We start from the raw sequence: 16,445 nt of genomic DNA on the forward strand, positions 1-16,445 counted from the left end.
TGCTCAATATTCAGCTCTTATTTGCTTTCATAAAAAAGGTCTTAAACAGGGCATGTAGGCAAACAGTCTTTATTCAAAGATTCATTGTTATACTAAAACATCTGAATATATACATTTTACAGATACATTCTGTTCAGGTTAAAATAATGCAGGAAGATGCACTGATAGTGTGATGTCCAACCACATAAAGGCAGAAGTGTTATCCAGTAAGACCAGAAGTGGTCACTAAAACGTTGAACATTAAAACATTCAATAATCTTTCTGTATTCACAACATATTAACATAGGACTAGTTTGAAAATAGATTATAAAAAGGTATAAATCATTCACGTACAGTGTATGGGTAAGACCAAGAGTGTCTCTAGTTTTGTATGGAGAATATATGAGGATTGAGGAGGGATAAAATGGATTCTGCATGAAGATAAAACATGCGCACATTTTTCTATAAACAATTCTGGCAAATACATTTTTTGTGCCATCATTATACATGTGGCTTCAAATGCAGAAATACTTGCAACAATACAACCAAAAACTGTACTCCAAAGTGTTTGTAACTGATGCACCAGCAACCAAGCTTCAACAGTGAAGGCAGGGTCAGACTTTTCTGTTATTACGTCCACCCCTTACACACCAACATAAAAACAACGATACAAAACATTCTTGCTTACTTAGATGTGTAGTTACTTGGCATTTTAAAGCAAGGCCATAGAGTGATATATTAAAAATAAGTTACCCTCTATACAACATTAATTTAATTGTGAATATGTCAATATATCCTTATAAGATGACTTGTGCAGAAACAAAGTCCTGTCCATAAATTAAATACAGCAACTTTAATTTAACGAATAAAAACTATCAACATGCCAATTTTAACAGCACATTGAAATGTTACAAACTCCATGAGGCAATGGAAGTGTGACTGAGTGTAATTGTAGATTCTCAATTTCTAACATTTGTTTGATTATACTAATATCTGATACAGGAATGGGACAATATGATAGGAACTGCCGACATTATAATAGTGCATTACAATAGCCATTTACTTTGTGAATTTATATACATTTTCTTCGTTGAAACTGTGTCAAACTTGTTATTGAACTCATATTCTAGTCTAAGGTGCTCCTGTTTATTATTTGTCCTTCTGTAAATACAGTGGGTGGACAAATTAAACTGAAAATCAGTTCAAACGTGAAATTAAGTCATCTGTGACCACAAAAGTCATTTTGATACACCTTATTTTTAAACCTTTTTACCCACCGAACATACAGTGGTCAAAGATGTGTCTGCTTTCCTGTTATGGTAGTTAAACATCTTATAGAATAATACAAATGCAACAAGAGTAATCTACAGCCTCAAGAGCTACCAGAGTTGAATTAACACCTCTCTGCCAAAACTACAACTATCCTATCAATTGTCTAACTTCTTATAACTTCCTGAGTCTGCTGTCTTAAGCTAATTGATTTAAAAAGAAAAAGAAAAAAAAGAATCGACCTTATACACCCTTTTAATGTCTAAAACTGCCTATAGTTAACACCAGGTACTGACCTACTGGGCCCATAAGTTTCTTTAAACAACAGTTCCCTCATTTGGCCAAGAGAGGGGGTTGGTGGTGAATAACTACAGTCAAAGTGGCATTATGCAGGATGGTGCTCACATGTATCCAGTAGCATCCTGTAGCTCCTCTCTGATAGCATTGAGCTCCACTAGCCCATCATTGAGCACATTTGCCACCTTGTTTATTTGACCCACTACCTCTTTCTTGCAGCCTTTCTTCAACTCTCGGGTGTCCTTGATGAAGTACTTGTCAATGCCTGTGAAGAGTCCTCGGAGTGAGGCGACTGCCGCGTCAGTTAACTCCACCCCCCGCATCACGGGCGAGTCGACTAAGCTGATCATCTGGACGGCCCTGCGGATCTCCCAGTCCTCAGAATAGTGTTGGGTGCCGGTCCTGAGTAAAGGATGGCCGCGGAGTTTGTACAAGCCCTGATTGACAAAGTGGAGGACCTTCCCAATGGTCTGGAGGTGAACCTCGAAGTCCTCCAGTACCATCTCCACCTAGGGAAGAAAAGGGAACGACCACAGTCTTCGGTTAAACATTAAAAGAAAGCAATGGTAAGTTCAAGCATGAGATGAAACAGTGTGTCAACCCGGGTTGCTGGTGTCAAAGTCAAGCGCTTGATCTTTATTATTTTTTTGGTACGAACTGTTGCCAGTGAATGCACACTGCCATTTTACAATGCAAGCATCGTCTCCTATAGCAGCTTACCTTCTTCCGATCGTGCATGTTGTTAACATTATCTGAGATGGCAGCAGAGGCTGAAGCGATTCCTCCAGCTGCGGCCACACCAACACCAACAGCGGTAACTATGAGAGAGATACCGAAGGTAAAGGGGGACAGAGCCAAACCGGTGATTGCTGTCACACCACCCACGGCTGTGGCGGTGCCCCCAGTGAGGCCGGCGATCTTGGCCTTGTGATGGAACTTGTTGATGTTGTCGGCGATGGCGTGGAGCATAATGACGGACTGCCAGAGGACCTCAGCTCGCTCTGTGAAGATTTTGTTGAAGACACGCAGGCCACGATGAACCTTGTCCGCTAAGATGGTAAATGACCTGGGTTTTATTTGGGAGCAAACACAGTTTCAATGCAGACAGACCATATCACTGAAAATGTCAATGTTGTTTGTTTAGGTTGGTGTAGTCTATACCCAAAACATAATGTCCCCTATGAACATAATATATCAGACCCATTTATCAAGTTGCTTGATTAATTCAAATACACAGTATGGTACAAATTCAGCTATGGCTGCAGCCAACAATTACTTCATTATTGATTATTCTGCTGATTATTTTCTTGATTAATTGTTTAGTCTATAAAATGTCCAGATATAGTGACAAGATTTCCTCAGAGCCCAAAGACAAACTGCTTCTTTTATCTGACCAATGGTCTAAAACCAAAAGATATTCAGTTCAGTATCACATATGACTAAGAAAAGCATACAATCCTCACATTTGAGGAACTAGATCCAGCAAATGTTTAGCATGCATGCTTGAAAAATGACTGAAACGATTGATTATCAAAATATTTACTGATTACGTTTCTTTTGATCTTCTACTAGATCCACTAATTGTTTCAGCTTTACATTGCCCGCTGCAATCAGTGATCACAACTCTCGAGCACAGTTATGTTTAGTGACATTAAACAGACGTACTTGGACTCATCCTCCTTTAGGACTTTGTCCTCATCGTCTGATGGCAACTCATCCCATTCTGAAATCCAATCAAGCGACAGGTGTTAATGAAGACATTCAAATTTATTTTTATTGCTCAGTTTCTTCAATCTGTTACTTTAAAAATAAGTGTGACTGTGACTCACGCTCCACAGTGCCCCACCACTCCATCAAACTGTCAGTGTCCTGTGACAAAAAATAAATAAAAAAGGTTCACTCCAGAGCACGACACTACTAGAAAAGGACATTCACTTGCATACACAGGAGATGGATTGTGGTGAAATGGAATATTTCTGTTTAGCCAGTTGTAAGACAAACTGACCCCGTCCTCTTCCTCATCCTCCAGACCTGCTATAGCCTGTTCATCCATTTGAGCAGCCAGCCACTCCGCCTGCATGAGGGGAGAGGAAGGGGGGGGGGGGGTCCTCAATACCAGGCATTATGCAAGACTTCCTTACACTCTGGTTGGTGAGTATGCTATGTTGCTTAACCAGCCCAGTCACATGTCAAAGGAAGGTTACCTATCAGGAATAGAGATGACTAAACAAACAGTGGAAAACAACATTTCATAATAGTTTCTCCGTTCTCAGTTGAAATCAACAAAGTGCACCCTGGATAAATGATGTCAGATGGTCTTTTGTGCACAAGAATGGTCCAGACAAGAGTTTTTCTATTTAATCTAATACGGACTCTCAGTTTAAGGGTCTTTTCGAGGTCGAGGTGATATATAAATACTGTAAAAAAATATCAAACCGCTCAATCCACAGAGAAATGCACACAGCCCATCTTTAGAAACGGTATCTTTAAACGGGCCGTCAGGACTTCTGTACAGTTGCCGCGACAGTGCCGTTACAGTCATTCCCCAACTGCAATAACGGTGCAGAGACTCCGAGAGCGCAGATGCGGAGGACCTGGGAACGCTGACCAATCAGTGCACACTGGGATTTTTCGGGAAGGGGGTTTTAAGAGATAGGCGCTAAAACTGAGGGTGAATACAGGTGTAAAGACAGACAGTGTGAGAAAACTAGACATGTTTTATGAACATTAAAGCATGTAAACATGTTCTAGTAGAAACCCATAATACAAGTATGAACCTGAATATGAGCATAATATAGGACACTACAATCATGATTTAGTTAATAAGCTTCAGTGTAAAATAATAAAATGTATGGGGTTTTCTGGGGTGCATGTAAAAGCTTTAGGACAATTTGTTTTGGAAAAAAATGCCATGAAAAGCTCAATTGCACTATTACTTCCCTCTCTTCAATTGTTGTTGTAAATTTGTAAATTATATTGTATTGTTATACTGTATACTTAACAGTATTTTTTATATTTCTTACTGTCCTTTCTGTTTTTATTCTTTATATGTTAAGTGAGTGTTGTACTTTGAGAGCAAAGATTAACCAGAGTCAAATTCCTTGTTTGTTTACGCAAACCTGGCCAATAAAGCTGATTCTGATTATCTGAATTTAACAAGAGTCAGGTTGGTCAGCTTTAACGGTGTGTTCCTACATCACGAGTTACAGCTCCGTGATGATTTAGCTAAAAGAAGTAAAACTATGGGTTATATAAATACCGAACACTAAGTCATTTATTAGGACATTCATGCTAACCGGTTTGCACCAAAGATGAAGGTTATCTAAGGATACAAGACATCCCATTTTGATACTAATCACAGCCAAAATAACCTAGGTTTAATACCACTCAGTTTTCCACTTTGAAAAAGGTGCAAGCGTACCTTGGCGGCCTCTGACAGGTAGGCACTTGACGTAGCTCCGGGTGGATCTTCACACTCTTGATACATGGCTTTGCCCTGGCATGACAGAGACAATAAAAACTGAGCCTGTCATGCTCTTTTTTTTCCGAAGATTTGACAGCAAAAATCCCTCTTTCCTCATGTGATTATTAATAAGTTTCACCTTGGGTTTTTTGAAGACTTTAAGTTTAGATGGCTTCTTCTGTTGAAAAGAAAAAAGAAACTTTGAGAATCAAGAATTAAATAACACCAAAGTAAAGCCTTAAAAAGTGACATGAGTGACAAAATTACCGGTTTGCATGTTTCCACTTCATCTTCTTCCCTGTCATACATGACATATTTTCCTGCTTGAGTGAAGTCATCCTCAGCAAAGGGATCCTGAAAAAAAGTCAAATAAAATCAATACCACAGAAAAAAATTAAAATGAAGTATTCTTTTATAATAATGCTCCATTCTTATGTTTTGCCATAAATCAACAATGAACATACATTGGATGCTTGCTGAGGAATCTGGTGGTTGAATCCAATCGCTTCACTCCGTCCATAGGCTGTCTTAGATGTGTGTGGGATGGAAATAGGCCCTTTATGTTTGGAAGTTTTCTAACACAAGAAACAAAAAATGACTAAAGTATCCTATTGTGTCAGGTAAAGCTAAAGACCCCAAGCTTATGCTGTCAGGAGGAATACAATCTAAATACATATTCTTCCCTTCTGCATACAATCTAAAGTAACCACAATCAATCACTCTGATGCAGAAACTTCCATTCTCACCCTCCTCAAAACTGATGCAACACAAGTGTTTAGTGGCGGGTAGTTAACACTTTTATTCAAAGGAGTTTTCGTCTGCTGTGAAAAGGGTCATTTAGCACAATGACGCATTTGACAGCAAAAGCACTTACTACGATCATTTTCTCTACTGTTGCTAATCTAGTCTGTCAAAATGATCGGCGCTCTGGAAGCGCTGTTCATTGCATCATACGGCGTTTCGACAAAGCAGTTACACTGTGCTTCTACTCCTGCTGTTAGCTTGTTACTGGCACCATTGTTACAAAGACACTGGGTTCAGATAGAAAAATACCGGTTTGCAGTCCTCCATCCAGTAGTCATTGTCTAACTCGTCTGTCGAGAAGCTGCTCTTCTTTTTCTGATGATTGGTGTCCTCCAGCATGTCCTCCTAATTAAGTGAAAACAAATTAAAAATCCAAATGAAGTAAAACTATTTCTTTCATCTCTCATTGCCTTGCAAACGCACATTTTATAATTTGACCTTAGAGCTTCGACGACCCATGTGCAGCAGTTTCATATTTGTTGTTTTTTTCTATTGATGAATGAAAAAAAGGCCTTTAAGTGAAAACAGGTGACGAAACATTCAATAACAAACTGAGTATTAAATGAAAAGACAGTTACAGGATGGCAGTCTTCCATTCCATATGGATCTTCATCTCCACTCAATTCAGCAGACCTGCGGTGTGTTTTCTGAAAGTGCTCCTCGTCCAAGGAAGCAGCCTTAGAAACAGATTCAAAACAACCGTTATTCTTGGGGAGTCAGGAGTGAAAACCATGATGCAGAGTAGCCACTGCAAAATAAAATGTCTTCCATTTCAAAACATCTAATCACATTTTTTATATATATTAGTTATTATTCAAGCATGAGTCAAGTCAGCAAATAACTACAATATATTTAAATGGATGAACATGTCAAAGAATTTATCAAGTAATGGCAAAAAGAAGAAAAATAGTACCTTGCAAGATGAATGGAGACTGTGGCCTCTCTCCTCTACATCCACAAAAGCATCATCCTAATAGTGAAATTAGTATTATAACTTACTCTGATGTAGAAAATTGTATCAGAACAAAAGAAGGGATGGAGTTGTTTCGTGTTATGGAAGTGTATTTTCTTTAAAATAAATGTAATAACTAGTTGTCATATGCAAGCCAGCAATTCCATATCTTTTCCAAAACTGTTACTGTTGCTAACTGAAAAAAGTATTCATTGTCCTGTGACATATGTATTGCTGTTGTTTAAATGTAAAAACTGTAGCTGACTGTTACCTGGGACTTCTTACGAGGTGTGTAGCCATGTGCACCCAAAACTTCATCTTGTGATTTCTCCTTAGGAGAAAAAAAAAAAAAAAATCGAAACGTGATACACTGCTTAGACGTCTTCATACCATAAATACAATGTATGAGCAAAGCACACACACAGTGACTGTCCAAACTCACTAAATTCAAATGGATATAATCATACCTTTGAGCTTTTGCGAGGTGTATATCCTTTAGCTCCCTTTGGTTCAGAGAAAAAGTGTTAGTGTAACACACATTCCTTAATACAATATGCTGGGAAAGGATGAAATATTAAGTACAGTAGATGTGTGATACCTTTTCTACAGTGATGGCGTATCCTCTGTGTGGCACAAACCTGATTTTCACCGTCTTTTTTTTCTTCTGGAGAGAGAAAAGATTAGATTGCCCAAATCAATGCATGCCAGATTATTCACAGTTCTCACTTTAAATACTCAAATGTCTTCAGTCTTAAGTAATGAAGTTATTAAGTTAGTTAAGTAATTGTGCCCTTTTCAACCATGGTAACATCCTGGCATTTATGTGCATATTGCTATGTATCATTATTCTAAGTATAACAAAGAGCATACAAATCCATGGCGGTCAACCTTTTCATGCTGGGCTTCCAATCCCCCCTCCTCGCCAGTGCTGTCATGCAAAACTGTCCCCTGTAGACAACGAAGACACTGCTTCAGAAAGTGTATCACTGTTTACTGTTTAGGGAGACCAACATTTGTCTTTAAGAAACTAAACGTTGACTTTGGGATTTGAATTAAAGGACAATTCCGGCGCAAAATGAACCTAGGGGTTAATAACATGTGTGTGCCGTGTCAAGCGTTCTCTGGGACATGTTTTCATAGTTATTGAATGTGTATCTAGCTTTTCAGCTAGCTTTAGCACAAACCAGTGATTAGCTTGCAACGCTTGTATTCGGGGCACTTGGAAAGTAAAAACAAATCACTATTTTATACCACTAACAAGGCTCAAAATAGCACACTTCAACAGTTGCATAATGAGGGTCCCTATATGTAAACTGAAGCATTGAGAACATTGTAAGTGTACAGACAGTTTATTAAAAAGATAGTTTAGAAAGACAGTAGCTCCCAAGACGACGGCGGCCGCCTGTATACGAGAACGCTACTGTCTCTTTTCTTTTACTTTCCATTCCCGAATACAAGCGTTGCAAGCTAATCACCGGTTCGCGCTAAAGCTACCTGAAGCTAGATACACATTCGATTACTATGAAAACATGTCCCAGAGAACACTCGACACGGTACACATATGTTAATAACCCCTAGGTTAATTTTGCCCCGGAATTGTCCTTTAATGCACCATGTGCCTCCTGCATTATGGGGAGAATTTGAGCTGTTAATGCTCAATATGAGGAAATATAATGCTTTGAAACCTTTTTAAAAATGATCCACGTAGTTTAGTAAAGACTTGGCAGACTGCAGGTACTTTACCTCTGACCATCGGCGTATGATGGAGTTTTTATTGCCGACTTTTTTCTCATTAATGTCATCGTCCTGTGTGGAATGACAAAGAAAACATCAAAACTGCGGCATAGATTCAAGAAGTCACAACTTTTAGACCCACTTTAGCAGTGGTTCTCAACCTGGGGTCCGGGGACCCCTCAGGGGGGCGGCAAAGATCACAGGGGGTGCGCAAGTCTTTATCTGGTTTGATGTTTGCACATGTTAAATTATGATAATACACTAGAATATATAATGTATACAAAAGTCTGTATAAAAACTATATATTTTTGTTCTCACTTAAAATTGTAGGCAGGCTACTTAGTAGGCCAAACCTCCGTGACCTCTTAACCTGGGACCCTTGCTGTCATCAGGTCAGCTGCTAGCTGCTATCATCCTCGTTTTTCCTGCCGCCACGGCATCACTATTTTATGAATGAAACATGGCGGAGAAATGTAAAAGTGCTGATGACTCCTCGCTATCAAAAAAGAAAGTAAGGCTCTATCTCGAGAGTTACCTCCACTTCGGTTTCGGAGGGGGGCTCAGCTTTTCTTAGACATAAGTAGGGGGGGCGCCAAGGAAAAAAGGTTGGGAACCACTGCACTATAGGATGGCTGTAATGGATATAAACTTCCATGGCAGATTCAGAAGAAGATTTTTAGGAAAACCTAAATCAGTGTCCTTCAGCACACACTTGTACTTCGAATAATTCACCTTTGAGTCCCGACGTAAATGTCCGTGCATGTGCTTTCCCTCTGGCACGGAAGAAGCAATGGATGCTCTTCTTAGCAGCTGACTGACTTTGGTCTTCAAATGTTTCTTCTGTTGACAAAAGATGAAACATTATTAAACCACCACTGGTTTATTAATACTAATCATAAATACAGAAACAAGATGACATACCTTATAGTCCATCCCATTCTGCTCCTCATCTTCATTCTCTTGTGCAGACATGTGTAGGTCTGAAAAATACTCCTGAAAAACAGAAGCAATAACTTTTAAACACTGTCATAAACACACTGGTGTGTTCAGATGGAATGTAACAATAGTTTTTGTCTTGATTTATTTGAGCAGATTTTACTTCTGCTCAAATAAATCAATTAAGTGTTTAATTGGCTTTCAAGTTTTAATATTGTAGTGTACAGTATCGAATCACAGATATTGGAGAATGTAGGATGTTAGATTATATAGACTTTATTGATCCCAAATTGGGAAATTCCATTAAGACTAGGCTTACTGGCACATGCTTACACAATTTATATTTAATTCCAGCCATCCTGATTGTTACCTTTGATGATTTACTAGAGGTGGGTAGTGTCTTGCTCCTCTCATCCTTTGGGTCATCAGGAAACTTCTGTAAGCAGAAAGTCCTTACCATTATGAAGATGAACATGCAAACACAATCAGTGCAGTGAAAACGTGATTTTGCATTGCTTCACTTACATTTGACCCTCTTCTGGAAAGCATGGACAATCTAAACTTTCTGTCCTTCTTCTGTAAAACAATAAATAAATGCTTAACTATATACTTGATAACAAACATAGAATGTCTAACAGTGACTGACGAGTGAGACTGTCAGATAGTACCTTGCCGTGACTCTCAGAGTCATCCTGATCCTCGCCACTTCCTCCATCAGAGTCTGCCTTTATCTAAGAGAAAAATTAGCCTTTTTTAGCATCTACTTTTTGCTAACAAACAAACAATGCCAACTAGAGAAATAACTTGTCTCTTACTTTCATTGATTCTCGTCGCAGTCTTAATGTTCCAGACTTGGAGAAAAAGAGAAAAGCACACTTTAGCAGCTGAAACATGTTTGACAGAACATTCATTTTGCATAGAGAAGGTTGCTGAGATTTCCAGGTAGCATGAAAACATATTTAGAAAGAATGTGATGAAAGAATTGCAGTTGAATTTTGAAATTTTCTTCTTACTGGTTTGAAGTCAGGGTTAAGTTGAGGGCTGTCTTCAGGCCAGTCTTCAACACACTTTTCCTGTTTTGGGATTTTAGTAAAAGCAACATTTATACCGTAAAGACAAAAAAGATAATAATCTAGAACGCAATATGTACATGTTTGCCATGTCCATAGGAGATATATTGGCTTGTTTTTTCTCTAATACCACAATCAAGACAACATTCCCTCTTGTATGACACATGTCAACATTAGATGGAATTCACATCACAATTGAATGATGAATGGCCTCAGCAAATGGGCCTTCCACTACTAAAGCTTGGAGAACAGCAACACGTGTACCATCCAACGTGTTCATATTACTGGGTGTAATTATCAGAAATCTGAATTTTAGACTTTCAAATCTTTCAATTATGTTTCTTTCACATTATTGAAGTGACTTTTCCCCCTAATAAATGTGTTAATAGCAACTAAACATTTAGTAATTAATATTGAAAATCACTTCAACTTAAAACTCACCTGTCCAATAAACAGGATGTCCTCAAAGACGAGATAGTTCTCAGATTCAATCGGTTTACTTTCCTGTAAAAAGAGATATTTGAAACATGCCCACAGAAAGATGATGATCCATCCTCAAACTACCTATGTATGACTTTTTGCATTGTTCCTCATCGATATTTGGACCAATATCTGAGAAAACCTTGTTAGCCAAGCAAATTAGGGAAGCTAATTAAGTCAAATCTAAACAGCATGCGTACCGGAGTTTTTGTTTTGTGTTGAATAACTGGTTTTGGGACTGGTCTGAAGGCTGGTTTGGGAGCGACTTTTGGTACAGTTGCTTCAGGTTCAACCTAAACACAGTCCAAAAGAGGCAAAGAGAGTAATTAAAAGCATAGAAGTTGCAGTAGCAAAGAGTTAAAGCAGCGATATAAAAACATGCTAAACTGTGTTCTTTGCATACAGGGTTTTTGGGTGTGGGTGGAGGTGGCCTTTCCGGTTTTGGTGGCTTTTCTGGCCTTAGTGGTCTACTTCGAGGAAGTGGCTTTGGCGGACGTTTGAAGGTCGGCACCTGTAAGTTTGATTATTAAAAAAAAAGGTATGAAGTGCATGTCGTGTAAATCAGAATATGTCATTGAGCCATTTGTCAGCGAGATGCATCCTACAGTACAGTGGGACCCTCAACAATGCACAATTTAAAGTACAATGTGTTAACATTTAATATGGATTTTATGATTGTCCAAATATCAAATGACACTTGTTACATACATGAGTCATGTCAGCTGGAGATTGTCTGGTTGACATGCACATGTTCCTGGCCCGACTGAAGGGACTTGGCTGAAAAAGATCAGGCTCTGTTCCCTGAGGATTCGTCAAGAAAATAGCATGTGGCCTGTCAGGAGACTTTGGTTGGACGGCTGCATGAGATTCCGATGGCGTTGCCTTGAAGAGATCTGGTGACGAAAGCATGTCCAACTTCATTTCTGACGGGCTGTTGAGTGAACGTGTAGAGTATGTGGACTTAAAGGCTGTATTGCTGTAGGTTATCCCAAATATATCCCTGCCATTAGTGTTGGAGGGAAAAGGTAGGAAGATGTCTGGAGTCCCAGGTAAAACATCTTGGAAAGGGTCATATTGTCTTGAGGGTGTAGTACCGAACGGGTCATCCAAGCTGGAAAGGTCTTGGAATAAATCCCTTGCAATTGGGCTTGGGAATGGATCGACTGTATTTGTAGATGAAGATGAAAATACATCCAGATTTTCCTTCCAAAAAGACATGTCAAAAAGGTCCTCTTTGGTAGCGGGATCTTGTTTGTTTTCCCTGATGTTGAAGAGTTCTCCACTTTTAGCCGGAACTGTTTGAAACAAATCTACTTCTTTGGTCGTGGCAGTATAGGATGGGTTCGTCATCATTGGCGGTGGAGACTGGAACAGATTATCCTCCATGTTTGATGGATATTTGAATGGGTCTACAAAAATACTGGAAGATTTATCAAAGGGGTTTACCTCCGTAGTGCGTTCAGTGTGAAGTAACTTCTCTCCTTCAGCAGCCTGGAAAAGATTGACACCTTCATCTTTAAACAGGTCAGAGCTTTTTAAATGCAAGGTTTTAGAGAGGTTCTGTGTTTGAGCGGGGATTGGCTTAAATAAATCTGGTGAGTTCAGGGATACGTCATAAAAATGGCCATTGGCAGATACGTTTTGGGCCAATGTTGATGTCTGGAAACTGCCTTGCACGCCGTTGGGAGTAAGGGTCTGGAAGAGGTCCTTTGGATGGTCAGAAAATTCAGCTCCATTTTCCACAGTCTTCATTTCAGGCTGAAGATCGCGAGGCGAACTCTGAAATTCAGGTGGAAGGACAAAAACAGCATCAAGGTTTACTTCTTTTGAAGTTTTTCTCCCTACGTCCTCCATTACATGACCTTTGGTGCCAGATTCCTGATGAAAAGAATACAGGGTCTTTAGGGACATGCTCAATGAAAACAACATTACTTAGGTAATGCTGTGATCTGGTTTTAATAACACAACTACTTATATGTACCAAATAATATTTATAAAAAAGGGTTAACTCTGGCCAACGCCCAGTGATTCCATTCTGATAAACAAAGAAAGGGAAATGAGACAGAAGAGGTGTTAGATTACACTTGGACTGTTGACAGGAAGCTCAAAACTGAGGATATAAAAAGAACTTCCTGCCCTCCATTCTGAAAGAAGACAGAATGACACAGCAGAACATGTTGAATGATTGTTGCAGGGAGGCATGAGCAAGATATGAAATTAACTTATTGCCTCAAGGACTGCTCAAGACAAAATGGTATCTCTTTTCAAATAAGGACAGGCACAAACAAAACTATGTATAACAAAGGCTCTCAGAGATTATCTTTTTTGCTTCCCCATTGGTTAATTTCATTCAGCACATCAAAACAAACCCTAAACTCATTCCATCCCTTTCACATGCTGACATATTAATAGACTTATTCTTAGAAAACTTTAGTGCACAATCTGGTTATACAGAAACACGCCGACCTAGACCTAGACATATAACAATAACAGTTTGTCAGATTGTTCTTCAAATGACAAAAGACAGGGTGTGAATTTAACCTGTGCCCCAGCAGGAAGAAGAGGATTATCCCCCGTCATTAACCCTAACAAAACACATTTTTGGAGGGAGGCGTGGGAAGACATGTCATGCTTTTAATGCATTAATGATTTGCTGTGATATGAAAGCCATGTGTTCCTTGTCAGAGAAGTAAACAAAACAGTCTCTAACCTGCTTGTTTCGCGACTGGTTCCCAGATAATCCACTGGAGTCAGAGGTTGATGAAACAAGAGACTTAGAGGGAAAGAGATAAAGACAAATACATTATCATAAGGAAGTTAATTTAAATGTCCCTTTTAAAAAAATAGTTATCCAGGATTGTAGAAAGGGAAGAAGTGAAATGTACTCTCTTACTGTTTTTAGGCTGGGCGGGTGCATGTTTGAGATGTAAAAAACAAAGTGGATGGATGTGACAGTTTGTAATTGTTGTTCTGCAAGTGTGTGTGTGTGTGTGTGTGTGTGTGTGTGTGTGTGTGTCTGTGTCTCACCTGGTATTGATTATGGAAAGGGCTTTTGGAAACTTTCTTTAGCAAATTTTGTAGCGTCCCAGTACTCTAAAGAAAAGACACCATCATCATCATCATCATCTACCTACTTTTTACTGTTGCAAGTGAGCTTACCGATCCTAAACAAAAAAATCTGTTTTGTTCATCTCGTACCTTAGTGAAAGAAATATCACAAATATATAAAAAGAAACTAAGAAAAAAATAAGTAAAATATGGTTGGATACCGGAAATATTAATGAGACTGGCTGGATACCACGCTAAAAAGGATGAACAGAGCTCCAATTCCAATATGCAGGTACTTTTCTATTGTTTTATAACAAGTTAAGATTAGATATGTTTAAAGAAAATATTATACTTATTGCCTAATGCTGCAGTAAATCACTAATTAAGATATTGTCTGATCGTTCCCATCTTCAGAGTTCTTAGTAGTCTACAGAAAGTAGCCTACGTTATTTTTAGATATTGGTTGTAATCAGGGTTCAAAATTAACTTTTTTGTCCTCAAGCGAAATGGATAGTGAACGTTGAAATTTTAACAACCACTCAATAGATTGCCATTGTATTATTGGCTGGTGAGTGAAGCAAATGTATCACCCAATTGCATATTTTACCAGCATTTGGCTAGTTGATGGTGTTAATTTTGAACCCTGGTTGTAATCCTTTTTGTGAGACTATACTGCAAAGGGTACCTGTTTTTTTTTGTTTTTTTTAAACTAGTCAACATACATGAAGTAGTTAGCTATAGCATCTACATTAAAGTCAAACTTAACGTGTTCACTCAAAGGTTCTACAGAGTAAGAACATTGATGCTTTTCCATTAAATAAGTTGTTCAATTATGGAATTATATTTGTAATTGAGAATATATATTTAAAAAAAAGAAAATGGTGTCTGTAGTCTGACAAGAAAGAAAGCACAGAATAGCCACACAATGAGGTCAAACCAGTGTGACAAGAGCATATTCTTCCTGCTCTGTATTGTTAAATCACAGACATGATACAGTGCAGAAGACATTCAGCCACATCATCATGACACTGGATTTACTTAGTGTGTTGACCTTGACACACACAGGCCTACATACCAGCCATAGTTGCCAAAAAAATAGTTGTTTAGCCTACCTGTTTAAGGATAAAATGTTAAATATGAAATACGTGGAAGAGGAGGATGGAATTTAGGTTGCAGTGTTTGCTCCCATATTTGCTAAACACTCCCAACACACACACACACACACACACACACACACACACACACACACACACACACACACCATTTAAAACTACAGCTTTTCCACCACAGACTCAATGTACAAGTACTCACAGGTCGTCTTTCCCCAGCTGCACTTTCTGCTGCTGCTGCTGCACTCCATCCATGGTCGACCGCCTCCACCTCATTCTCCTAAACATTTAAATTAATAAAATAAATACGAATAACCATAAAACCATGTCTCAAACACTTTTGCCAAACAATTTAAAACCAATTCTTCTTCTCCTGAAACATTAAAATTAGCTTGCATCAAACGCACACTTTTCAAGAGATAGTTTGAACTCTTAACGGATTTACCGTTCCATCTCCTGTCATGATCAGTAAAGTTGGTTAAAAATTAAATCCTGAATTAAAACCACATTATTTTCTCTACGGGCGAGATTTATGGATGATAACGTTTCCTTTGCAAAATGCGTATTCGCGATTGACACGACTCAAGTTGGTAATTATCTTACACCTGCTGTCAGCCGCGAGGGATACCTAAACATCCGGTATTATAGATTTCAAAATAAAAGGCTTTACTCGTACATGCTCAGTGTCGCTCGCTGACAACAAATGCTGCGATTAAAATGGACCTATAGTATTTGAGTCATAACATTTATGTTATTTTGCATTATCATGCCATTTTCTTGCTCAGAACACTATGGAATTGCTCCACACAATCATTACCTTTTTTTCTTCATTTTCTTTAATTTATTTGATGCAAATGTGATCTACAAAATAATTACAGAATTAACAATATTACCAAAATCAGGATGTAGACACTCGTCGCCTACTTAGAACAGCATCACTAGTCAAAATTACAACTTGACAATAATAGAACATAAATTAGCCTGCAGATTTGGGACGTTTAAAGGGATAATTTTAATAAGCAAGTGTTTTCGGAGGTTATACCAAGTTTAAATTCAATTTGGTTACTTCACGACTTTTAGCCACCATTCGCCCAAATTTGAAAACTGGAGGTGAGAAGATTAATCTTCCATTATTTTAACATCTTCACGTAGGCCTACACTTTAAATAGTAATTTCATTTTTTTGAATTGATACATTTTGCACTACTATTTTGAAGGCAAATTCACATTACTTCCGGTCTCTTTCTTACAGCGTGGGTTTGACACAAGTCGGCACCTTTCCACTTACTGTCTTCATCTCAATGT

At 38.5% G+C, this 16,445-nt stretch overlaps 1 protein-coding gene across 5 annotated transcripts; it reads right to left on the minus strand.

The window, feature by feature from the left end:
- Positions 1 to 53: 53 nt before the first annotated feature.
- Positions 54 to 15,762, minus strand: LOC144534043 (uncharacterized). 5 transcript variants are annotated; one of them, XM_078275678.1, is made up of 33 exons: positions 15,587 to 15,762; positions 15,344 to 15,421; positions 14,012 to 14,077; positions 13,695 to 13,757; positions 11,693 to 12,763; positions 11,388 to 11,495; positions 11,185 to 11,277; positions 10,946 to 11,008; positions 10,448 to 10,507; positions 10,250 to 10,285; positions 10,103 to 10,165; positions 9,960 to 10,010; positions 9,805 to 9,870; positions 9,420 to 9,491; positions 9,231 to 9,338; positions 8,508 to 8,570; positions 7,635 to 7,712; positions 7,363 to 7,428; positions 7,232 to 7,267; positions 7,036 to 7,095; positions 6,726 to 6,782; positions 6,391 to 6,489; positions 6,251 to 6,301; positions 6,062 to 6,157; positions 5,473 to 5,583; positions 5,276 to 5,362; positions 5,148 to 5,186; positions 4,967 to 5,041; positions 3,551 to 3,619; positions 3,375 to 3,414; positions 3,211 to 3,268; positions 2,266 to 2,611; positions 54 to 2,054 (listed from the first exon to the last, which is right to left on the minus strand). In XM_078275678.1, the coding sequence occupies exons 1-33, from the start codon at positions 15,602 to 15,604 to the stop codon at positions 1,650 to 1,652; spliced, it is 3,852 nt and encodes a 1,283-aa protein (XP_078131804.1). In that variant the 5' UTR covers positions 15,605 to 15,762; the 3' UTR covers positions 54 to 1,649. The 5 variants fall into 5 exon arrangements, with proteins under 5 accessions (XP_078131804.1, XP_078131802.1, XP_078131800.1 ...); XM_078275676.1 differs by having other exon boundaries at positions 7,653 to 7,712; positions 11,693 to 12,862; XM_078275674.1 differs by having other exon boundaries at positions 7,036 to 7,092; positions 11,693 to 12,862.
- Between the last annotated feature and the right edge of the window lie 683 nt (positions 15,763 to 16,445).

Source organism: Sander vitreus, chromosome 19 (genome assembly GCF_031162955.1).
Source record: "Sander vitreus isolate 19-12246 chromosome 19, sanVit1, whole genome shotgun sequence".
NCBI classification, from domain to species: domain Eukaryota; kingdom Metazoa; phylum Chordata; class Actinopteri; order Perciformes; family Percidae; genus Sander; species Sander vitreus.

Coding starts and splice junctions, on each gene's coding strand:
- LOC144534043 (XM_078275673.1), bottom strand. Junction 10,011..10,102: donor ACTCTGAGAGTCACGGCAAG/GTACTATCTGAC, acceptor ATTGTTTTACAG/AAGAAGGACAGAAAGTTTAG. Junction 7,268..7,362: donor ACGCCATCACTGTAGAAAAG/GTATCACACATC, acceptor TCTGAACCAAAG/GGAGCTAAAGGATATACACC.